The 24,229-nt window shown below is 46.9% G+C and overlaps 1 protein-coding gene across 3 annotated transcripts in view; it reads left to right on the top strand.

Moving 5' to 3' along the window:
• The window catches only part of ZNF341 (zinc finger protein 341), a 46,541-nt gene extending 23,269 nt beyond the window's left edge, over nucleotides 1-23,272 (top strand). For 2 of the 3 annotated variants that reach the window (XM_027069881.2, XM_027069880.2), the window contains exons 9-14: nucleotides 4,242-4,450; nucleotides 12,185-12,281; nucleotides 15,059-15,191; nucleotides 18,165-18,276; nucleotides 18,533-18,603; nucleotides 20,738-21,791. In XM_027069881.2, coding sequence (XP_026925682.1) covers nucleotides 4,242-4,450; nucleotides 12,185-12,281; nucleotides 15,059-15,191; nucleotides 18,165-18,276; nucleotides 18,533-18,603; nucleotides 20,738-21,267 — 1,152 coding nt within the window. In that variant the 3' untranslated portion in view covers nucleotides 21,268-21,791. Of the gene's footprint in view, nucleotides 1-4,241; nucleotides 4,451-12,184; nucleotides 12,282-15,058; nucleotides 15,192-18,164; nucleotides 18,277-18,532; nucleotides 18,604-20,737 lie in introns of all 3 variants that reach the window. The other variant, XM_027069879.2, reaches the window with a different exon arrangement.
• Nucleotides 23,273-24,229: the final 957 nt, after the last annotated feature.

The following is a 24,229-nucleotide window of genomic DNA, read 5'->3' as shown; positions in this document are numbered from 1 at the left end:
TTTATTTTTGAGAGAAAGACAGAGTGTGATCAGGGGAAGGACAGAGAGAGGGAGACACAGCATCCGATGCAGGCTCCAGGCTCTGAGCTGTCAGCACAGAACTCGACACGAGGTGGAACCCACAAGCCACTAGATCGTGACCTGAGCCAAAGTTGGACGCTTAACTGACTGAGCCACCCAAATTCACCTTTTTTGAAATGTACACTTCAGTGGTTTTCAGTTTATTGATAAATTTGTGCATCCATCATCACTATCTAATTCCAGAATATTATCATCATCCCAAAAAGAAGCCCTATACCCATTAGCTGCCACTCCCCCCTTTCCCCAGTCCCTGGCAACCATTAAAACTATTCTTTGTCTCTATGGATTCGCCTATTCTGGACATTTAATATAGATGGAATCACATGATATTTGGCCTTTTGACATCATGTTTTTAAGGTTCACCCATGTATTAGCTTGTATTGGTACTTCATTTTTATGGTAGAATAATATTCCATTATATGGCCATAGCACATTTTGTTTATCTTTTCATCAGTTAATGGACATTTGGGTTGTTTCTGCTTTTTGGCTATTGTGACTAACGCTTCCATGGACATTTGTGTACAAGTTTTGTCTAAACATACATTTTCAGGGGCGCCTGGGTGGCATAGTCGGTTGAGTGTCCGACTTCAGCCAGGTCATGATCTCACGGTCCGTGGGTTCGAGCCCCGCGTCAGGCTCTGGGCTGATGGCTCAGAGCCTGGAGCCTGTTTCCGATTCTGTGTCTCCCTCTCTCTCTGCCCCTCCCCCGTTCATGCTCTGTCTCTCTCTGTCCCAAAAATAAATAAAAAACGTTGAAAAAAATAAAAAAATAAACATACATTTTCAGTTCTCTTGGGCATCAACCTACGTGTGGAATTGCTAGATTATATAGTAACTCTATTCCAGTCTTTATTTTTTAAAATAAGTTTTATTGTTATTTTTTTCTTCTTATAAAAGTATCATGGATCCAATATAGAATTAGAAAATTCAGAAAAATCTAAAGAATGTATAGGTTTAAAGAATACATTTATTATATGCTGGGCACCCTGCTAAGTGCTTTACATTCAATATTTTATTCAATCTTCATAACAACCTTAGAGATAGGCATTTTCAGTATACGCAAATGAAGAAACGGAGGCCCAGAGGGGTGAAATGACCCATCCAGAGTCACACTGCCAGTAACTGACTGGGTCAGGGTTCAAAGCCAAACCCTATGTCAGTAACCACCTTGCAATGCACCATCCCAAGAATGCAGCACAAAATCCAGCATATTTTGTGGAGCTCCTGGGGTATTATTGTTATTATAATTGGGATTGGTCTACACATATTATTTTGAATTGTGCTTTTTCTTCTGATAGTGCTTTTTTTTTTAAGCTTTTTCTTTTGGATGAATTATAGATTCATAGGAAGTTGCAAAGATGGTACTGAGATGTCCCTTATGCCCTTCAGTCAGTTTCCCTTGGTGGTTACATCTTACATAACGACAGCATGATACCGAAACTAGGAAATTGACATTGGCATGCAGTATGTGTATGGTTCTGTGCCATTTTACCACCTGTGCAGGTCTGCAGGTTTGGGTAGCCATCCCTGCCATCACGGTACAGAACTATTCCATCACCACAAAGACCTTCCTTGTGCCACCGCTCATTAGTTACACCTACTCTCCTCTTCCCTAACATTTTTAACTTCTGGAAACCACTCATCAGTTCTCCATCTTCGTGAGTTTGTCATTTTGAGAACGTTGTACAAATGGAATCATCCATACAGGGCCTTTTGAGATTTTTGTTTTAATTTTTTTTTTTTTAGCATTTGTTTATTTTTGAGAGAGAGAGAGAGAGAGAGAGAGAGCGTGCACAAGGAAGGGGCAGAGAGAGGGGGGTACAGAGACTCTGAAGCAGGCTCCAGGCTCTGAGCTGTCAGCATAAAGCTAGATGCAGAACTCAAACTCATGAACCACGAGATCATGACCTGAGCCAAAGTCAGACGCTCAACTGACTGAGCCACCTAGGTGCCACGAGATTTTTTTTTTAATAAGCATAAATTCTCTTGAGATTTGTGCTTTCTATTTTTTAACCTAATTTTATTTTCTGAGAATTTTCTCATGTCGCTAATTTTAAAAAACATAATTTTTAACAGTTGTACTTTTAAAAATCCCACTGTTTTAACATTTTGGATATTAACTGTATTTTGCTATTGTAAACAAAACTACAGTGAGCAACACTGTAATCAAATATTCATCCAAATCTCTGGCTTATATCTTAGGATTGATTCCCAGCAGGGGGGTTGATGAAATTAAGTTAGGATACCCATGGGGCAAATCATAGGAAACTTTGACTCAGACTGCTAACACAATTAAGAGGTTTATCATTGCACATAACAAGAAAATACAAGATTGGGCAGCTCCAGGCCTGAAACAGTCAGTTGACTCAATCCAACATCAGGAACTCTGTGTCCTTCCCACTCTTGTCTCTGCCATCTCAGGGTATGACCTTGTTCTCTACTGATGGCTTATCTGGGTTATGGGATGGTAGTCACTCTTTCTAGGCAGCAGTCCAGATACAGTGTTATCCATGAGCAAAAAGGGGCTCGCTTCTCTGTGCCTTTTTTAGGGGCAAGAAAATTTCCTAGAAGCCCTCTGTAGATCTCTCATTAGTTGGAGCTACTGCATGCACTCAGTCACTTAGGAATTCATTATTACTTGCAAATAATAAGACAACTAGCTTACTAGTTAAGGTTTTACTTCCCTCATGTTATAAAAAGCTGTAAGTAGTCAATGTTGGGCTTATATAGCAGGTCAGATATGTCATCATAGACTCAGGCTTCCCCTAGTTTTCGGCCCTACCATTCTGAGCATGTGACTTTTCTCCTCAAGGTTGCATAGTGGCTGCTGTATCTCCAGTCATCACATCTGGATTCCAGTCAGGACAATTGAGAAAAGCAGAGGGGATTTCTCCTAGGAAGCCTTTGCCTTTTTTGTTCTGGAAGTAATCCCTTCCCTAAAGACCACTGCCTGCATATCACTGGCAAGAAAGGATGCAGATGGCTGACACTAGATGAAAGGGAGCCAGGGAGATCAAGTGTTTTAATTGGGCATGTTGCCACTCTGAACAAATCAGGATTCACTTTGTTAGGAAGAAGGAACATGTGGGATTGTGTAGGCAGTCAGGAATATATTTGTCAAAGTATAATTTTGGGGGCACCTGGGTGGCTCAGTCAGTCCAACTCTTGATTTTGGCTCAGGTCATGAGCTTACGGTTCATGGGTTCGAACCCCACATCAAGCTCTGCGCTGGCAGCAAGGAGCCTGCTTGAGATTCTTTCTCTCCCTCTCTGCCCCTCCGCAGCTCACGCTTGTGTGCTCGGTCACTCTCTCTCTTGCTCTCTCTCTCTCCCTCCCTCAAAAATAAATAAATAAACGTTAAAAAAAGGTATACTTTTCAAAATTTAAAAACATAATTTTCATGTGAATGACATAGTGAGCATAAGCCAGAATTTTACAGAACTCGTTAATAAGGAAACTGGAAGGATGACAAAGCCAGTTCAAAAGAAGATATGAGACTTTGGTATTTATACCTGTGTATAATTATGTCAGTGAAAAAAGGGAATATTCAGAAAAGATTGCTAAGGTAGATGCAAATCTGGTTAATGTCCTAGATTGCAATAAAACCCATGACCTTTGGGGTTACCCTTTCTGCTTGACAAAAATCATTTACATCGAATCTGTTTTCTACAAGTAAAAATTTAACTATAGAGTCTGGATCCTAATCAATAGTAAATAGTCAAAATGAGACCCATCCCCTGGAGAGCGAGAGGGCCGTAGGCAGGCTTGTTAGATAGCACTGCTCAGAGTGAGGTTCCCAGAGCAGCAGCTTCAGCGTTTCCTGGGCACATGTTAGGAATGCCACATATTCAGGCCACCCAGACCTGCTGAATCAGATGCTCTGGGGGTGGCACCCAGCAATCTGTCACTGTGATGGACTCAAGTCAGAGAGCCACCACTCTAGTACAACAATGAGAGGACACGATGTCGTCCTTTTACTGTATTTCCAGGTTTGGGGTAATTTTTCTAAATCTAGCAAGGTCACACAGAGCCTGAGGGAAGGGTAATGGGGCCCTTATGACTGGCTACAGAGAGAGGACTACAATCAAAATAAAACAGGGCTCCGGCAGCAGGAGAGCGGGGGAACAGCCTGCCTCCCCTGCCCTGTATCTTCCCCCAAGGTGTACAAGTGTGTGGTCAAAAGCTGTGCGCAGACCTTCCCGAAGCTCGACACATTTCTGGAGCACATCAAGAGCCACCAGGAGGAGCTGAGCTACCGCTGCCACCTCTGTGGCAAGGACTTCCCCTCGCTGTACGACCTGGGCGTGCACCAGTACTCCCACAGCCTCCTGCCACAGCACAGCCCCAAGAAGGACAGCGCCATCTACAAGTACGTGCCCTCCCACTGCCCGTACCCCGTCTCCCTGTGGGGACCCTGAGGGCCAGTGGCCTCGGTGGTTCTGACTGCTACGGACCTGTGGGAACAGATGCTGGCCCTCCTGTCATTCTTCAACCTGGCAGATGTTTATCCTAAAAAATAATCTTAAAAAGGAGAAACGAATATTTTTTCCTTCATGGGGGGAAAAGTGTGGATTTTTTCCCCTCTAAACTAAAAATATTGTGAAAGTATTAGTTTGTCTAATAATCTACAAAATTTAGGTTACAGTCAGAATGGTACCCAGATTCGTCAAATGCAACGGAATGAGCAAGCACATGTTGGGAAGCCAAAGTCATAAAAACAAGATGCATTTGTTTTTATAGTCTATAAAATGCGGGTTAAAGTTGCAGCTCTATGCTGATTCTTAGGGTGGACAGGGAATGAACCAAGTGTAGATCTCGTTTGGGGTAATTCTTTCTGACAATCCTTTACAGCATTTTAGTCTTCTGTTGTGGTCATAGGGGTCTGGCCACATGCGTTTCATCCTTGGATCTTCAGATCATTCTCATCGGAGCTAGCAGTCCTGTGACCATCCTCACTGAGTTTCTCTTGGTGGTTTTCTGGTCCCTTTTCCAGACTCTTTTTAGTTATCTGCATACACCCAACATCACTTTCATGACTTTGGGAAATCCCACAATTTTGCCCTGCAGTCATTTTGCTGTGCATTTGCCCTGTGACTTCTGGTAGCAGCTGCCTCATAAAACCTGGCATGTAGTACATGGGAATAGATGTTAGTGATAAGCAAAGAGGGATATTTGTCTGGGGACTTCTCCCAGTTCTCAGTGAATATTTTCATGTTGGAATGGTTTTGCTTCTCTGTACAAACTTGTACCTATAGGGATTTGGCTGATAACCTCTGTTAGTGAGGCATAACTCCTGGGAGATACTTCTCGGGTTCAGAGATAAGTAAATACAGCCCTTGAGTTTAGAATGCACAGGCTTCTTAGGGGGATGAGTGTGTAAATGTGCTTACCATATACTCTGATAAAATGCTAACATACATGTAGATATGAGATAGAGAAGTACCACAGTGGGATGTAGCGCAGGGAAGGTATCCCTGAAGCGGTGATATCTGAACCGAGTTTTGAAGGACGAATAGGAATTTGCCAAGTAGACAGTAGGGTAGAGTGCATTCCTAGCAGGAGGAACAGCAAGTGTGGAGATATAAAATAAAACAGCAAGTGGTTTAGAATGATTGTTGTGTAGAGTTAAAGTGAGAGAGGATGTTTAGATGTAGCCCAGGGGATGTTTAGAAATTAGGGCCAGGATATGAAGGGCCTTGCAGAAATCACAAAAGCTTTGAGAAATTAGCGGGAGCACTGGGACTGAAATGGGTGTAGGGCAGCTTGCCCGGGGGCGATTGGGAAGTGGAGCCAGAGAGGCAGGAAACCAGACAAAGCTTTGGCCAGTTAAGGGGTGGAGATTTCTAGTTAGTGATGGGTAATTCCCTTTTGTACTCAAGGGGCATTTTATTTTGCTTTTGCCCTATCAGTTGATTGATTATCTGTGAGTTCCTGTGGCCGTGTGGCTCTCTGGAGTGAGAAGCCAAATAAAAGGAAGGGAACATCTACTAGGGGCCAGGCTCTGTCTTAGGGACATTGATCCCTGCAATCCTGGGAGGTAAGTGGTCATATTAGTCAGCTCCGGCTGCCACAGACACATGGTCTTCTTATAAGGGCACTCTGTCAATGACGAGGACCCCACCCTCATGATCTCATCTAAACATAATCACCCCCAAAGGTCCTATCTGTAAATACCATCATATTGAGGGTCAGGGCTTCAACATACAATTTTTGGAGGGTCACAGTTCAGTTCATAGCAGTGGTGTTCTCCCCATTTTGAAGATGAGGACACAGAGTCTCAGGGAGAAATGACTTGCCCACCAGAGTAACAATGTCAGCACAGAGCTGAGATTCAAACTCTTGTCTGGAACCTTGGAAGCCCCACAGCTCTGGTCTTGGAATCTGTAGGCTAAGGGTTAAGCCCAGTACTAATGGCTCTGTGTCTACAGTCAATTTCTTCTTCTAGGTTCTCTTACAAGGGTTACAGTGCCACTAACCCTTTGTAGCCATTGAAACTCTTGGCCCAAAAGTTAAGGCCTGCCGTGGCAGGCCACCATCTGGATGGCCTGAGAATGGTGTGGTGTCTTGAGTAATAATGATAAGGGCTCCGGAGCCACCTGTCTGTGCTCAAATCCCAGCTTGACTACATGCCCAGTAGATGACCTTGGCAAGGTATTTGGCCACTCTGACCCTCTGTGTCCTCATCTGTGAGATGGGGATAACTATAGTGCCTACTGTGTGGGATTATTTATGAGGATTAGTTAAAATGACTATGAGGCTCTTAGACATGATACCTGGAACAGAGTAGGTGCTCAATAAATGTCATTGCTGCAATTATCATTATTTGTACAATTTAGATATAGGTTTGGTTGCATGCAATAGAGACTCCAAATAACTGTGGCATAAGTGAAGTGAGAATTTATTGCTGTTTCACAGTAATGTTTGGGCAAGTAGAGTGGCTTCATACTATTTTCAGGGTCCCAGGCCACATTGGTCTCTCTGCTCTGCTCCCTTTGGACCACATTGCCTTGGCCTGCCTGTGGTGCCTTCCCAAACCCCAAGCCCCTCAAGTGAATTTTATGTGTGCCACTATATATGTGCTATATATTGATTTTTTCCTTTTAAAAGTAAGATTTATTGTTTTTTTTCTTTTTAAAAAATTTTTATTATTATTTTTTATAGCAAAGAGAGGGTATTTTTTAAAGTTTATTTATTTTTGAGAGAGAGTGTGTGTGAGCAGGGGAGGGGCAGAGAGAGAAGGAGAGAGAGAATCCCAAGCAGACTCTGGGCTGTCAACACAGAGCCCTAAGTGGGGCTCAAACTCACAAGCTGTGAGGTCATGACCTGAGCCGAAGTCGGATGCTTAACCAACCACCCAGGTGTACCTATTGATTTTTTTTTTCTATTTACAAAAGTTATCCACGTTCAATGCAGAGAAAAAGATTTTTTTTAATTGCACAAAAAAACCTCAAAAAAACAGGACCCCCTGCCATGCAAAGATAATCCCTCTTAACTTCTTGATACATGTTATTTGATCTGTGTCAGTACTAAGCACATTTAGAGGTAGAACTGTCACAGGCTGTATGTGAGTCAGGTTATCCCAAACACAGTTACTGACTTCGGTGAAAATTCACCGTGCCGTCTTCCTGTCCCACAACTTCTGACAAACTGAAACGTGATGTGATCACTTTGTACATACACATGGTGTGTGTTATCACAACCATAATATGGATATCTTTGCTTCTCGGCACAAACAGACCTGCCTCATCTCTTTATTTTTATTTTTTATTTTATTTTATTTTATTTATTATTTTTTTAAATGTTTATTTATTTTTGAGACAGAGAGAGACAGAGCATGAACAGGGGAGGGTCAGAGAGAGAGGGAGACACAGAATCTGAAGCAGGCTCCAGGCTCCGAGCTGTCAGCACGGAGCCTGACGCGGGGCTCGAACTCACGGATCGTGAGATCATGACCTGAGCCGAAGTCGGACGCTTAACCGACTGAGCCACCCAGGCGCCCCTATTTTTTATTTTTAAGAGGCTCCATGCTCAGCGCAAAGCCCAATGCAGGGCTTGAACCCATGACCCTGAGATCAAGGTCTGAACCAAGATTAAGAGTTGGACACTTGGGGACCTGGGTGGCTCAGTCGGTTAAGCGTCCGACTTTGGCTCAGGTCATGATCTCACGGTTGGTGAGTTCAAGCCCCACATCAGCCTCTGTGCTGACAGCTCAGAGCCTGCTTCAGATTCTGTGTCTCCCTCTCTCTCTGCCCCTCCCCTGCTTGCACTCTGTCTCTGTCTCTGTCTCTCTCTCTTTCTCTCCCTCAAAAATAAAATAAAACATAAAAAAATTTTTTTTAATAAATAAATAAAAGAGATGGACACTTAACCGACTGAGCCACTGAGGTGCCCCTGCCTCATCCTTTTAAATGGCTCCTTGGTATTCGGTTGTACATGCCAAATTTATGTAACTGGTCCTTTATTGCAGGATAGTTGGGTTTTTTTCCAGTTTGTCATTATTACAAACAACACTACAGAGAACAATTTTGTACATACATGTTTGCTCACTTGTAAATAAGTTCCTACGGATGCCAGGGTAGCTCAGTCAGTTAAGTGTCTGACTCTTGATTTCTGCTCAGGTCATGATTTCACAGTTCATGAGTTGGGACCCTGCATTGGGCTCCGCACACACAGTGTGGAGCCTGCTTGGGATTCTCTGTCTCCTCCTCTCTCTGCCCCTCCCCTGCTGGCTCTCTACCCCTCTCTCTCAAAATAAATAACATTAAAAAAAATAATAAGTTTCTAAAAGTGCTTTTGCGGGTCAAAGATCAATGGAGGAGGGGCGCCTAGCTGGCTCAGTCGGAAGAGCGCCTGACTCTTGATCTCAGAGTCGTGAGTTTGAGCCCCATGTTGGAGAGATTACTTAAAAAAAAAAAAATAGGGGCGCCTGGGTGGCTCAGTTGGTTAAGCATCTGACTTCACCTCGCGGTTCATGGGTTTGAGTCCCGCATCAGGCTCTGTGCTGACAGCTCAGATTCTGTGTCTCCCTATCTCTCTGCTCCTCCCCTATTTACGTGCTGTCTCTTTCTCTCTCAAAGCTAAACATTAAAAAAATTTTTTAATTAAAAAAATAGTATTTAATAGTAAAATTTCTTTTAAAAAAGATCAATGAGGGCTTTAAAAAAGATTGATTACCGACTTCAAAAAATAATTATGTGCATACAGTGCAATATTTATGAACTAAAAATGGGCATAGGATGAAAAGGAATTCCCCATTTATCCTGACCCCCTTCCCCATACCACAGACAGTCTTTTTCAGGAACTTACTTTGACATAATTTCAGACTTCCAGAAAAAACATATCCTTCACCCAGATTTCCCAACTGTTAACTCTACCATATTTGCTTTATTACATTTTAAGCTATTTGAAGATTATTTGCTGGCATGATGGTCTTCTATCCTTTGTCTTTAGTGTACATTTTCTAGAAATAAGGGCACCCTCTTACATAAGCGCTGTGTAGTTCTCAAAATCAGAAAGTTAAATCAATACAGTTCTGTTGCCTAATCTATAGACCTTATTCAAAAATCTCCTATTATTTCAATAACATCCCTTATAGACAAAGAAAAATATGTTTTTTCTGGCCTGGGATCCCATCTAGGATCACACGTTGCATTCAATATTGTGTCTTTTTATCCTCCTTTAAGCTGGAACAGCTGCTCATTCTGTCTTTGTTTTTTATGACTGTGGTATTTTTAAAGAGTGTAGGCTGGTTATTTTGTAGAATGTCCTCGGTTTGGGTTTGTCGGATTTGACCTCAGGTTAGATGCAGGAGTGGCATCACACAAAGTGCTGCTCAGTCCTCAGCGCATCGTATCAGCAGGCACATGACGTTGGTTTGCCCCCGCTCTGGGGATGTTACCTTGGATGACTTAGGGTGGCATTTCTGGCAGGGAGTTTTAATTTTAATGCTTATTGCTAAGCATTATTGCTTATTGCATTTTGAGCTTATTGCTAAAATACCTCCCACACAAACCTGTGTCTCCTCATTGCTAAAGCCCATGAAGTTCCTCTCCCATCTCACCAGTTTGCAAGGTCTCTGTCCCCCCAGTAGCTCTGCTCCCAGCTGACTTGCTCTTTCTTTCTTGCCATCTGGAGGCATTTAGCCTGTGGTTTTCAGAGTGTGGTCTGAAGGGGTCCCCTGGGCCTGCCACAGATGCAGCTTGCCTGTGGGTTTCCCGTGGTGGCCCTGGTGTACCGATGTCCAGGCCCGTGTTTCTGTTTTTGGCACAAATTGCTCACCTACCTGTGAGCATTCCTCACTGGAACCTCATCATAAATGGGCCCATTGCCAGCAAATGTTTTTATAGTCAGGAGACTGGAGGGGTCTTTTCTTCAGAGTGGCTTATGACCTGAAACTGCTGTTTTGAAGGCTTGTTAACCAGTGATATTAAGAGTAGAGACTGCGGAGGCACCTGGGTGGCTTAGTCGGTTGAGCATCCAACTTTGATTCAGGTCATGATCGCACGGTTCATGAGTTTGGGCTCCATATTAGGCTCCTGCTATCAGCGTGGAGCCAACTTTAGATCCTCTGTCCCTGTCTCTGCCCCTCCCCCACTTGCACTCTCTCTCTCAAAAATAAATAAACCTTTAAAAAATAAAGCGTGTTAAAAAAAGAGTAGAGACCACACTTATAATGCTGTTTTGATTTACGAGCTGTTTGGCACGGTTGTGTCCTTTGATTCTTGTGACAATCTTAAGAATAAACAAGAAGCAGGCCCATTTGGGATTCCTACCCCATTTTATGGATGAGGAAACTGAGGGTCAGAAATAAGAAGGTGCAAGGCCTGGACCCTTGTCTGTCTGACTCTTTCATATATAACAGATTGTCACTGGTGCTTCAAGCAGGTTATGAACGGGACCGATATGGTCCCTGCCTCTAGAGCCCAATTGCTGGTGAAAGAGACAGATACTAATGAAGTAAGCAAACAAGTAAGTAATAATTATAAATAGTAAGTGCTAAGAAGAAAACAAAACTGGGTGATGTAGTTGGGGGGTGCCCAGGGGTGGGCCATAGGGGACAGCTTGAGACAGGATGGTCAAGGAAGGCATCTCTAAGGAGGTGACATTTGAGGTGAGACCTGAAGGAGAAGAAGGTGCTACCCAAGGGAATACTTGGGGAAGAGTGTTCCAGCTGTCAGGAACAGCAGGTGAAATGGCCCTGAGGTAGGAAAGAGTTTGGTGTGTTCAACAAATATTAAGGAGGCCAAGGTGGCTGGGGCAGAGTGAGGTGGGCAGTGGAGAAAGATGAAGTCTGACAGGTAGGAGTGGTCAAGCCACTAGAGCCTTGAAGGGCCTAAGCAAGGATGTGACATGGTCTTATTTATTGATTGACTGATTGATTGATTGATTGTTGATTTTCATTTTTAAGGACTCGTAGGGTGCCTGGCTGGCTCAGTCAGTAGAGCATGCAACTCTTTCTTTTTTTTTTTCTTTAATTTTTTTTAACGCTTATTTATTATTATTGAGAGACAGAGAGACACAGAGTGTGAGCAGGGGAGGGGTAGAGAGCGGGGGAGAACAGAATCTGAAGCAGGCTCCAGGGTCTGAGCTGTCAGCACAGAGCCCGATGTGGGGCTCAGACTCGCAAACTGTGAGATCATGACCTGAGCCGAAGTCAGTTGCCTAACCGACTGAGCCACCCAGGCGCCCCAAGCATGCAACTCTTTTTTTTTTCAACATTTTTATTTATTTTTGAGACAGAGAGAGACAGAGCATGAACAGGGGAGGGGCAGAGAGAGAGGGAGACACAGAATCGGAAACAGGCTCCAGGCCCAGAGCCTGACGTGGGGCTCGAACTCACGGACCGCGAGATCGTGACCTGGCTGAAGTCGGACGCTTAACCGACTGAGCCACCCAGGCGCCCCCCAAGCATGCAACTCTTGATCTCAAGGTCATGAGTTGGGTGTGGAGCCTATTTAAAAAAAAAAAAAAGAATGAATTAAATGTAGAATTTTGCCTCCTAGTGTTTGCCCTGGGAGGAGGAGAATAGCTGGTTCCTGTGTCTGTGGGGCCAGCCCAGCCTCCACACACTGCTCTGTCACCTCTCATGCTCCTTTCCATGTAGGTGTGTCAAATGTGTCAACAAATACTCTACTCCTGAGGCCCTGGAGCACCACCTGCAGACCGCCACTCACAACTTCCCCTGCCCGCACTGCCAAAAGGTGGGTACCACTGCCCTTTCCCAGCTGGGACAGCAGTTGGGGCTGAGAGGTGGTAGAGCAAACACCTCACTGTCTCCTTCTCCCCTCCCACCTCAGTACATGCAGCAAAACCTAGGCTTGTCTCCGCAGACTTGTTTCCATGGACTTGTCTCCATAGGCGCTTCACCTTTGAAGAGTAGGGGCCCTGCCTGGCCCATCTTAGCCATTAGACGGCACACATGGTCATCCTGGAGCTGCTGCTGGGCCAGGCCAGGCCAGGCTGCGCTAATGTGGGGTGAGGCCTCTTCTGGGCCCAGGCCCAGCATCAGGACAGCAGCCTCCAGCTTCCTGATGTATTATTCTTGTTATCATTGGTTCTTCTTTTCAGTGAATTTGAAAACCATCACTGAAGCCTGTCCTTTAGTGTCATCAGCTAGCCAGGCAGTGTTCCGATTTCTGAGTGTCTCAGAAACATCGTAATTTGTAGAAAATGTTTATTTATTTATTTTTGAGAGAGTGCACGCACCTGCCTGTGCGCAGGGTTGGGGAGGGGCAGAGAGAGAGAGAGAGGGAGAGAGAGAATCTTTTTTTTTTTTAAGTTTATGTATTTATTTTGAGAGAGATAGGGTCCTAGTGGGGGAGGGGCGGAGACAGAATCTCAAGCAGGCTCCGAACTATCAGTGCAGAGCCCGATGTGGGGCTCAAACTCATGAAATCATGAGATCATGACCTGAGCCAAAATCAAGAGTCAGACACTTAACTGACTGAGCCACCTAGGCACCCCGAAGCATCATAATTTTTATAAGGTTTATTTGTTTGAATCAGACTCACATACTCCAATTGGTTGATACAACCAAAATTTCTATTAACAGTTTCTCCCACAAGTGCTCCTTTCTCCCCCCCCCCCCCCCCCCGTTAATTTATTTGTTGAAGAAACTGGGCCATTGGTCTTGTGGAGTTTCCCAAAGTCTGGATTTTGCTGATTGCATCCCCCTAGTGTGTTTAACTGGTTTCTGTTGGGGTGCCTGGGTGGCTCAGTCAGTTGAGCATCCAACTGTTGACTTTGGCTCAGGTCATAATCTCACAGTTCGTGGCTTCAAGCCCCACATTGGGCTCTGCGCTGATGGTGGGGAGCTTGCTTGGGATTCTCTCTCTCCCTCTCTCTCTCTCTCTGCACTTTCTCTCTCTCTCAAAATAAATAAACTTAAATAAATAAATAAAATTTTAACTGGTTTCTTTATTCTACTCATTTCCTTACAGCCTTACACAGCAGATTTCCCAGGACAGCCCTCGTTTCACTTCAGCCTCATTGTAGATGTTTCTGATTATGTATATAGCCTAATTCGGGACTTTGGAATTTGTGTTCCAAATAAAATTATCATGAATTGAAAAAGAACCATGTGCCACATGCTGTCCTGAGCATTTTATCTGAATTGAGTTTAACTCTAGGAGGCATACTATTACTATTCCCATTTTACAGATGGGGAAACCAAGTTACAGAAAGATCACTTAACTAGGAAATGGTGGGGCTACTAAGTAGTTGAGTCTGTAACCTTGACTACTTCTCTGTAACGAATGAAAAAAATGAATGAATATCCTTCCTATGGCTGGAGAGGAAGGAGATTTTGACTTCCATGGTTTCTGGCTCTTCCTTACCTTTTCATTCATTTCTTCAGTTACTTACTCATCTTTTCATTTTTTCTTTTGCATGTAAGTCATTTCATACAGGCCCTGTGCTGGGAAATGAAAGTTCCTCTGCCCTCTTAGAGATCTCATAAAAGCCAAGGATTATAATTCAGGGTTAGATGGGTTAGATGGTGACTTTAAAAATGTAGATGGAGGCGCCTGGGTGGTTCAGTCAGTTAAGCATCCGGCTCTTGATTTTGGCTCAGGTCATGATCTCACAGTTAGTGGATTCAAGCCCCATGTCAGGCTCTGTGCTGAGTGCAGAGGCTGCTCGGGATTCTCTCTTTCTCCCTCTCCCCCTGCCCCTCCCCCACTCATGCACCCATGTGTGTGTGCACGCGCTCTTTCTCTCTCTCTCTCACTCAAAATAAATAAGCATTTTAAAAAATGTAGATGAACAGGGATGCTTGGCTGGCTCAGGCAGTAGAGCATGCAACTCTTGATCTGGGGGTCATGAGTTTGAGCCCCACATTGGGGATAGAGTTTTCTTAAAAAACAATAAATAAACGGGCGCCTGGGTGGCTCAGTCGGTTAAGCATCCGACTTCAGCTCAGGTCATGATCTCACAGTCCGTGAGTTCAAGCCCCATGTCAGGCCCTGTGTTGACAGCTCTGAGGCTGGAGCCTGCTTCGGATTCTGTGTCTCCGTCTCTCTCTGCCCCTCCCCCGCTCATGCTCTGTCTCTCTCACTCTCAAAAATGAATAAATGTTAAAAAAAAAATGTTTTAAACACAAATAAACAGATAAACAGATGGTAAACAAATAAATATAGATGAACGTTCAAGGGCAGGATTTGTTTTGCCTGGCATGGCATTGAAAAGTCAGAGAGGGCGTCACAGAAGCAGTGACACCTGAGTTGGGTCTTGAAGGATAAATAAAAATTTGTCAGGCTAAGAGAGAAAGGCCCTCTGGGTAGAAAAAATAGCATGGCAGAAGCTCAGAACATGCATTGTGGGTGAGTAGTGGGAGTCATGAGGTTCTAAGCCTGACACTGGGCCCTGAGCCTGGTGGGAGAATGGTTTCCACAACTGCTGGGAATGAGGGGCCCCTTGAGCTCAGGAGGTGGTGAGGGTTAGTGAGTCAGACCTAATGCCAACTCGTCTCTTCTGCCAGGTGTTTCCTTGTGAGCGCTACCTACGGCGTCATCTGCCCACCCATGGCAGTGGGGGCAGGTTCAAGTGCCAGGTGTGCAAGAAGTTCTTCCGGCGAGAGCACTACCTCAAACTGCATGCTCACATCCACTCAGGTGAGTGCCCTGCCCCCCATCAACTCCTGCCCAGCCCCCCTCCCTCTCTCTTCCCTTTTCCACCCCCCTCTAGCCTTTGCCCCTGTCTTTCTCCAGCCTTCTTCTCCCTCCCCGTCTTGTCCATCCCCACTCTCTCTTCATCCCCCTCCCCATCTCCTTTCTGGCCCCCTACCCACCTGCCCTCGCAAGTGAACAAAGGGTTCCCACCAACACTAAGGTAGAGATGAATCTCTGTAGGCTGGTGGGGAGGACTCTTGGCTCTGCCCCCAACAGCTCACTCAGACCATTCTGAGCCCCTAGGGGTGGGGGTCCTGTTCTCACTACAGAATTCCCACCCAACCCCCTCTCCTTGGCTCCCCAGTTGAGACACATTGACATTTTCTTTTCTTAAGTTTTTTTATTAAGTTTATATATTTATTATTTTTGAGAGAGAGCACAAGGGAGAGACAGAGAGAGAGGTAAAGAGAGAGAATCCCAAGCAGGACTCATGGCTGTCAGTGCAGTGGCTCAGTCGGTTAAGCGTCCGACTTCAGCTCACATCGTGATCTCATGGTTCGTGAGTTCGAGCCCCGCATCAGGCTGGTTGCTGACAGTTCGGAGCCTGTCAGCTTCAGATTCAGGCTAGTTGCTGAAGCTCAGAGCTTCAGATTCAGTGTCTCCCCCATCTCTCTGTCCCTCCCCAACTTGTGCTCTCTTCCTCTCTCTCTCAAAAATAAACATTTAAAATAAATAAGTAAATAAATAAATAAAAACTTTTTTTTTAAATAATAAATCTTAAAAAGCGTATGCATTGGTAATTTTGGTAGGTATTACCAAATTACTCTGTTTATAGTTTTAAAAATTATTATGCAAGGGGCACCTGGGTGGCTCATTGGGTTAAGCATCTGACTCTTGATTTAGGGTTGGGTCATGATCTCGAGGTTCATGAGATCGAGCCCCATATTGGGCTCTACCCTGCTGGGGTAGAGCCTGCTTGGGATTCTCTCTGCATCTCTCTCTGCCCCTCCCCACTGTGTTCTCTCCCTCTCTCTCTCTCTCTCTCTCTCTCTCTCTCTCAGAATTAATAAATAAATATTAAAAAATTTTTGTTCAAAAGTATATGCTTATTTTAAAAATGAAGCAGTATTAAGGGCACCTGGGTGGCTTGATCGGTTAAGCATCTGACGTCAGCTCACGTCATGATTTTACAGTTCATGAGTTCAAGCCCCGAATCGGGCTCTCTGCTGTCAGCGCACAGCCTGCTTCGGATCCTTCATCCCCCTTTCTCCCTGCCCTTCCACTACTTTCGTGCACACACTCTCTCTCTCTCTGTGTCTCTTGGTCTCTCTCTCTCTCAAACAAAACAAAATAAAATAAATGAAGCAGTATAGAAGTACATAAAGTAAAATGTTAAGTTCTCCCTTCAAATCGTAATTGTTACCGGTAGTTTGGTGTGTACCCTCCCTCAACTTTCTCCCTGCATATTCTGTGTGTATACAAACACCTGTGACTAGGGCCGTTTGGGAGTATGAGGATTACATTTCTTTTCATTTTTTGTCTTAAGCTGTTCTACAAATTTCTTTCCTTACTTAGCAGTATGGCCAGGAGATCTTTCCAGATCAGGAAACACAGATGGACACTAATCTTTTTAATGACTGCAGAGCATTCCATTATAAGGACCAGAATTTCCTTAATCACCAGGTTGGCATTTTTCAGAAGTACTTTATTCATTCCAGAGGGAGAACAGAGAGGAAATAATGGCAGGCAATCCAGACAGCCCAGTAACAGTCCTTTTCCACAGGACAGGTTGTAAGCCCTGATGAGAGCTATCAGGTGAGAGCTGCTTTCCTCCCCTCCTGCCCCCGCCCCCCACCAGATTCTTTTGCAGCCGACGAGGAGCCACTCGGGTGGACTCTGCATCACACTGCTGGGCCGGCGTCTTAGTTCCCCCAAACACTAGGTGCAGACCGTGACCTTCAGTTTTCTCATCCAGTACTTACCTCATAGTTCATTACAACGATTCCAGTAGATAAGATATAATTCCCCTCTCTGCCTCAGTGGGCCCCTTTCAGTAAATGCCACAACCATTCACCTGTCACTCAGGCCCACCTTAGACTCATCCTTGACACCCTTCCCCTCACACCCCACAGTCAATCCATTGGCAACGGCTGCTGATTCTGCTTTCCTGACGTTGCCTGTACTGGCTGCTTCCCATGCCTCCACCCCCACCCCTTCACTGTATTTTCTGCGTGCAGCTAGAAGGAGACTGTGAAAATCTTAAGTCAGATCGGTCCCCCCTCTGCTCAGCCACTCTGGTGGCTTCTCCTCTTGCTCAGAGTAAAAACCCAGGCCTTCCAGGCCCTCCCTTTTGGGCCAGGCTGTCTTGCTAACCTCCCCTTCTGCCTCATTCTCTCTCCCCTACTCTGTTCCAGCCATACTGGCCTCCCCTGTCTTCAGACATACCACACACTCCCACCTTTCCTTCAGCCTGGGACCCTGACTCTGGTTTCCATCATGGCTTGCTCCCCTCCTACTTCACGTCTCCCTTCTTGTCTCATCAGAAAGGCCTTTTCTTTGCTTTTTTTTTTTTTTTAACTTCAATGTTTATTTATTTATTTTTGAGAGACAGAGATAGAGCATGAGCAGGGGAGGGGCAGACAGAGAGGAAGACACAAAATCTAAAGCAGGCTCCAGGCTCTGAGCTGTCAGCACAGAGCCCAACGTGGGGCTCAAACCCACAAACCATGAGATCATGACCTGAGCCAAAATCAGACATTTAACTTACTGAGCCACCCAGGCGCCCCAAGCCTTTTCTGACCGCCCTCTCTGAAATAGCTCCCTTCTTCTCTTTGGAAAAACAAAGTCATGAGGAATGGGAAAGGCTGTTTTCTCCCAGGCCACTTCTTTAGAGGAGCTGCTACCCTCTAGTGTGCCCCATATTCGGACTCCATCTCATGGGACTCCCTCCCCCGCCTCCATCTGTGTCTTCTACAGGTGAGAAGCCCTACAAATGCTCAGTGTGCGAGTCTGCATTCAACCGTAAGGACAAACTGAAGAGACACATGTTGATCCATGAGCCATTCAAGAAATATAAATGCCCCTTCTCGTGAGTAGAAACTGGCATGAGTGGGAGGGGCAGCTTTACCCAGCAGTGGGACACAAAAACGTCAGGGCTGAGTTTCTGAAGGCCCTCTCTCCTTTTTCCTGCTGTGGGCCTGGCCTGCCTACCTATTCCCCACTCTGCTTCTCAGCCTGGCCCTTTGGGTAAACAGGAAGTCCCTCATGCCCTGCACTAGCACAGAGGCCAGCAAGAGAGTCCTGAGTTTGGTGAGATCCCTCTGACCAGTGGTTTTGGGTTCTAGGACACACACGGGCTGCAGTAAAGAGTTCAATCGGCCGGACAAACTGAAGGCTCATATCCTCTCCCACTCTGGTAAGTGACTCCTGGACCTATCAACAGGGTCTGGTTCAGCTCAAAGTCCCTGGGGCAGGCCCTCTGGAAACAGCAGGCACATCCCATGTGGCTTTTTTTTTTTTTTTAACGTTTTATTTATTTTTGAGACAGGGAGAGACAGAGCATGAACAGGGGAGGGTCAGAGAGAGGGAGACACAGAATCTGAAACAGGCTCCAGGCTCCGAGCTGTCAGCACAGAGCCCGACGCGGGGCTCGAACTCACAGACCATGAGATCATGACCTGAGCCGAAGTCGGCTGCTTAACCGACTGAGCCACTCAGGCGCCCCTCCCATGTGGCTTTTAATCACTGCCTGGTATATTCCAGCCAATAGACTTTTGCTTGTGTGAGCCATGAACCAGGCCTGCATTAGGGACCTCAGGGTCCTACAGAGGTGAGTCAGATACAGTCCCCCGGGCTGAGGGGAAGCTGACCTAAGAGGAGATAGCTCATAAATCGGAGAGGGGCCCGGTGTGATAGAGGTGTGGATCAGGTGTGGAGGGAGATCAAGTTCCAACTGGCTCCAAGACACGGCCAGGAAGGCTCCTTGGTACCCTCAGCCGAGCGGGGCAGGTGGGGTGTGGAGCAAGGGTCTTCACCCCGCTCCTCGGTTTCCCAGGGGCTCCATGGCTCTTCCTTGGGTGCTGCTGCATCCCCAGAGCAGCTTGGCTGTCTTTCCACATACCATTTGGGCTAGAACATGGTTTCTTGGCACTATTGATATTTTGTACTGGCTGATGCTGTATGAGGGGGCTGCCATGTGCATTATAGGATGTTTAGCAATATACTAGCCTCTACCCTCTAGATGTCAGTGGCTTCTTCCCCACAGTTAGGACAACCACAAATGTCTCCAGGGGACAAAAGTCTCCTGGACGGTAAAATTGCCCCTGGTTAAGAATCATGAGTTTAAAGAAAGGATTTAGTTGCTAAAGATAGTTTGAAAACTGAGAGCGTAGAGTTGAGCACTTTGCACACAGATGGCCTGAGTTTGATTTTTAGCACTACCACTGTCCTGCCGTGTTGCCTCATGCAAGTCTCTGCCCCTCTCTGAGCCTTCATCCAAGGGAGGCTGAGGAGAGCATGGCTCAGGCTGAGTGTGGGCTGGACTTGCCTTCATGGTGGATATGGAGGCACCAGTGATTCATTGAGTGAGTGACTATTCAGAACTTATCACATGTCAGACTCTGGAGGTGACATGGGGGAATCAGATGGGCAGATCCCCACCCTGCCCTCCTGGGGAAGCTTAGCATTCAGTGGCAAAGATTGAAAATGAACAACAAACAAATAAGTATGTTACAGAGAAGTATGCAGACTACAAAGACAGGAATAAACAGTGAGGGGGCAGAGAAAGATATGAGGCAGGTATCAGGGACAGTCTCCTGGAGGAGGTGACATGAGAGCTGTCTTAAGGGATGAGAAAAGCCAGGAAATAGCTTCCAGAAGGAGGGAGCAAGTACAAAATCTTGAGGCAGAGAAGGGACTGGGGGTGTTTAAGACCAGGAGAGGTGAGTGGGAGTATGGAGCTCAGAGAACAAGTGGGGGGAAGGAGGGAATGGGGCTGAGAGGTGAAGGGAGTGGTCAGACTGCACAGGGCTTTGTGGGGAACTTGGCAAATCACTGGAAGGTTCAGAGCAGAGAATGTCACAATCCTTTGTGTATTTCATGAAGCCATTTCTAGCTGCCCTGTGGGGATGGTCTGAGGGGGCCAGGGTGAGACAGACAGACCAGAGAGGAAAGAGATGATGGTGACCTGGCTAAGTTAGCTAAGGTTTGGGGGCTGAACATCCTATTCCAGGCAGAGGGAAACAGCAAGTGCAAAGGCCCAGAGGCAGGAGCCAGCTTAGTGCCCTGAGGAAGGCATGTGTGGCTGGCCGCGAGTCAGTGGCTAGAAGAAGTGGGGACATGAGACTGACAGGAGAGCAGGGGCCCAGATTGCACACACGCTCAGCTGGGAGAAGTGGGGAGATGAGACTGGCAGGGAGCAGGGCCCAGATCACGCACGCGCTCAGAGGACAAGCCGAGAGACTGGGTTTTATTCCAAGTGCAGAGGTGCGGTTGCAAAGTAAGGGGTCTGAGTGGCTCTCTCTGACTTTGCCCCCCTCCCCCCACCCCAGGCATGAAGCTCCACAAGTGCGCCCTGTGCAGCAAGTCCTTCAGCCGCCGTGCCCACCTCGCGGAGCACCAGCGCGCCCACACGGGCAACTACAAGTTCCGCTGTGCTGGCTGTGCCAAGGGCTTTTCCCGACACAAATACCTCAAGGATCACCGCTGCCGCCTTGGCCCCCAAAAGGACAAGGACCTGCAAGCCCGGCGGCCTTCCCGGAGGAGGGCGGCCCCCCGCAGCGGCAGCAGTGGTGGGCACAAGGTGGTGACCCCCCTGCCTGACCCGCTGGGGCTGGAGGAACTGAAAGACACAGGGGCTGGGCCTGTGCCGGAGGCTGCCCCAGGCAAGCCGCCCTTCTCAGAGCCAGATGCAGTGCTGTCCATTGTAGTGGGTGGCACGGTGGGTGGCGAGCCTGAGCTGGTAGTGCCTGGGCATGCCGAGAGCCTGGGCTCCAACCTGGCGCTGGCGGAGCTGCAGGCAGGGACTGAGGGCCCATGTGCCATGCTCGCTGTGCCTGTGTACATCCAGGCCTCAGAGTGATGGACCCGCGGGGTTTGCTCCCAGAGCCTGGCCTCATGCTCACCTTTGGGTCCAGACGTCAGGGGCCAGCTAGAGATTCTTTCCAACGGAAGTGAGCCATGGGCTGAAATCCTTTTGGAGTGTCATGTATAAACCCTGGCCTGTGGCCAGCCTGCCATGGCCCCAATTCTGCTGGAGAGCCCTGAAGCATTCCAGAATCTGAGGCAGGGCTGCCTACAGCTTCCAGGTCAGGGCAGTGGAGAGAAGAGAGATGGCCGAGCTGAGCAACCCCAGGGTCTGGCTGGTCCAGGCTGGTGTCGGCCCACCTAAGAGAGAAGACAGGGTGGTCCTGCCCGCCCCTCCTCCAGGCTGTCTTGGTGTGGCCTTTAGTCAAGCTGCTCTTCTGGAGGCCTGAGATTGTTAGAGCCCTGATCTGCTGGACCTTTTCATACACAGTTCCTTACGATATCCCCAGGTGACTCTGTGATGTAGGCATTTAGGCGGCACTCAAGTGTCATGGTTAGAGTGCAGCTATCAGCCAGTTTTGGCTTACTTGCTGTGTGACCTTGGGTAGGTCACTTTACCTCTCTGAGCCCTGTATTTCTCACCTGTACAGTGGGGGGGGGTGGGTATGACAGTTCAACTCCATAGGGCTGTCGTGGGGTCCAGTATGATGAAATGTGCAGAGGACTTGGCATAATGCTTGGCACTTGAAAAGTGCTCAGTAAATGTTTTTATCAAAATGTGTACCCAATGGCTCAGGCCCGAGCCTTGGGAGTTTCTGCCCCTGGGTGGCAGCACTCCCTCCTCCAAAGTGTGTGGGGGCTGAGAGGTCCCATGGCCCCTTGCACACAGCTGTGCTGCCCTGTTAGCCATGGAGAGGTTTGGTGCTCCCAGAATGGTTATTTCAGAGCATGGCCATGGAAGAGGTTTTAACTCACTTTTGAAAATGCAGGATCCTGGGCCTTGCCCCAAACGCTACTGCATCAGACGCTCTAATCAGAGCCAGAAGTCCATCTCAAGCAGGCCTCTAGAATCCGTAGTTGCCCCCACTGCCAGCACTCTCTCCGCCTCCCCAGCTAGTCCAGAGGAGGAGTGAATCAGGGAGGCAGGGAAGAGAAAGGGGACCTTGACCAGTGTTTCCTCATTTATATCCGCAACCACCCTGCTGGGCCACACTGGTCAGTTACAGGAGAGGAAACGGGCTGGAGAAGGGATAGGGTGGGGCGTGGCAGGGCTGTCAGGCTCAGTTTGATGACTCAGTTTCCTCAAAGGCTGGTATGTCCCTCAGACATCTGTGCTGGGGCTGTGGGCTGGAGCTGAGAGCAAGCCCATCTTCCCCTCAGGAAGGGTGTGATGCAGGAGGAACAGCAAGTGAGGAAGTGGCACACAGCTGAGGCAGTGAGAACTGTAAGCCCACCCAGCCTTCAGGGCCAGAGGAAGGACTGGCGAGGACTGAAGATCTGTCCAGGGGAGGTCACATTTGAGCTGGTCCTTGACACAGAATGTTTTGATGGATGGATAAAGGGGGGAAGGCATGCCAGGGAGAGCGAGCCATGAGCAAAGCCTTCGAGGTATAATTCTGGGGCTAATGCAAGGTCCAGGGTGGCCAGAGATTTAGTGGTAGTAGGTAGATCATGACAATTGCTAATATGCTTCCAGCTTCCACCTGATGGACACTTCCACATGATGGGTACACAGCACTTCAGCCCCATCGGGTGGAAATTGTAACTTATTTTACAAATGAGGAAACAGACACAGAGCTCCTCGCCCAAGTTCACACAGCTAGTCAGTCACAGAGCTGGGATTCAGGCAGGAATGGCCTGCCTCCATGTGCTGTTAGCCACTTTGCTCTATTGAAATAGGAGTTGATGTCGAATCAGAGATACTCTTGGTTAAAGAATTTGGATTTTATTCTCTACAAAGTGGAGGAGTCATGGGAGACATTAAACATTTTTAACAATCGTGACATTAAATAAAATGTTAAAAATCACATCTCCATCCTAATACAACTGTTTAAGTTATATTTCTGTCTCTGCCTATCAGTATACACACGCGTGAACATTTACCAATAATCGTGAAGACTAATGTTGACTAGGTACCTGTGCCATGCCTGACATGTCCTAAGCACTTTGAGGTGGGTGCTACTTCTAATTCCATTTTATGGCCGAGATGAGGCAAAAGGCACAGGGAGGTTAAGCAGCTCCAAATCACACAACAGTAAGTGGCAGAGCCAGGCCACAGACCAAGGGACATATTGGGGCACCTGGGTGGCTCAGTCGGCTATGCATCTAACTCTTGGTTTCCGCTCAGGTCATGATCTCACAATTAGTGGGTTCGAGCCTCATGTCATTATCAGCGTGGAGCCTGTTTGGGATTCTCTCTCCCTGCTCTCTCTCAGCCCCTCCCCTGCTCTCTCGCTCTCTCTCTTTCTCGAAGTAAATAAATAAACACTAAAAAAAAGAACAAGGAAAATATCAAGTCCTAATATTTATTTTTTTTATTTTTTTTTTAATTAAAAACAATTTTTTTTTAAACGTTTATTTATTTTTGAGACAGAGACAGAGCATGAACGGGGGAGGGTCAGAGAGAGAGGGAGACACAGAATCTGAAACAGGCTCCAGGCTCTGAGCGGTCAGCACAGAGTCCGACGCGGGGCTCGAACTCACGGACCGTGAGATTGTGACCTGAGCCGAAGTTGGCCGCTTAACTGACTGAGCCACCTGGGCGCCCCAAGTCCTAATATTTAATGGATGCACAGTTGGACTGCAAGGGAGAAAGCTTGGACCATAATAACTAAATCCCTCCTAGGTAGGCAGATGGGATGACTGAGGCCTAGAAAGGGGAAGGCCCTTGCTCAAGGGCCTTGCTAAGTTGACAACAGAGCTGCTCCAGGACCCCAGAGTCCCTCATAGACCTCCAAGATGCTGGGAGAATGAAGTGTAAAGAGGGTCTGTCCTGAGCATCCAGAGTCCCACAGATT

Source organism: Acinonyx jubatus, chromosome A3 (assembly GCF_027475565.1).
Source record: "Acinonyx jubatus isolate Ajub_Pintada_27869175 chromosome A3, VMU_Ajub_asm_v1.0, whole genome shotgun sequence".
NCBI lineage: Eukaryota > Metazoa > Chordata > Mammalia > Carnivora > Felidae > Acinonyx > Acinonyx jubatus.
The sequence above is the reverse complement of the archived record's forward strand: the minus strand, read 5'-3'. Positions and strand labels throughout refer to the sequence as shown.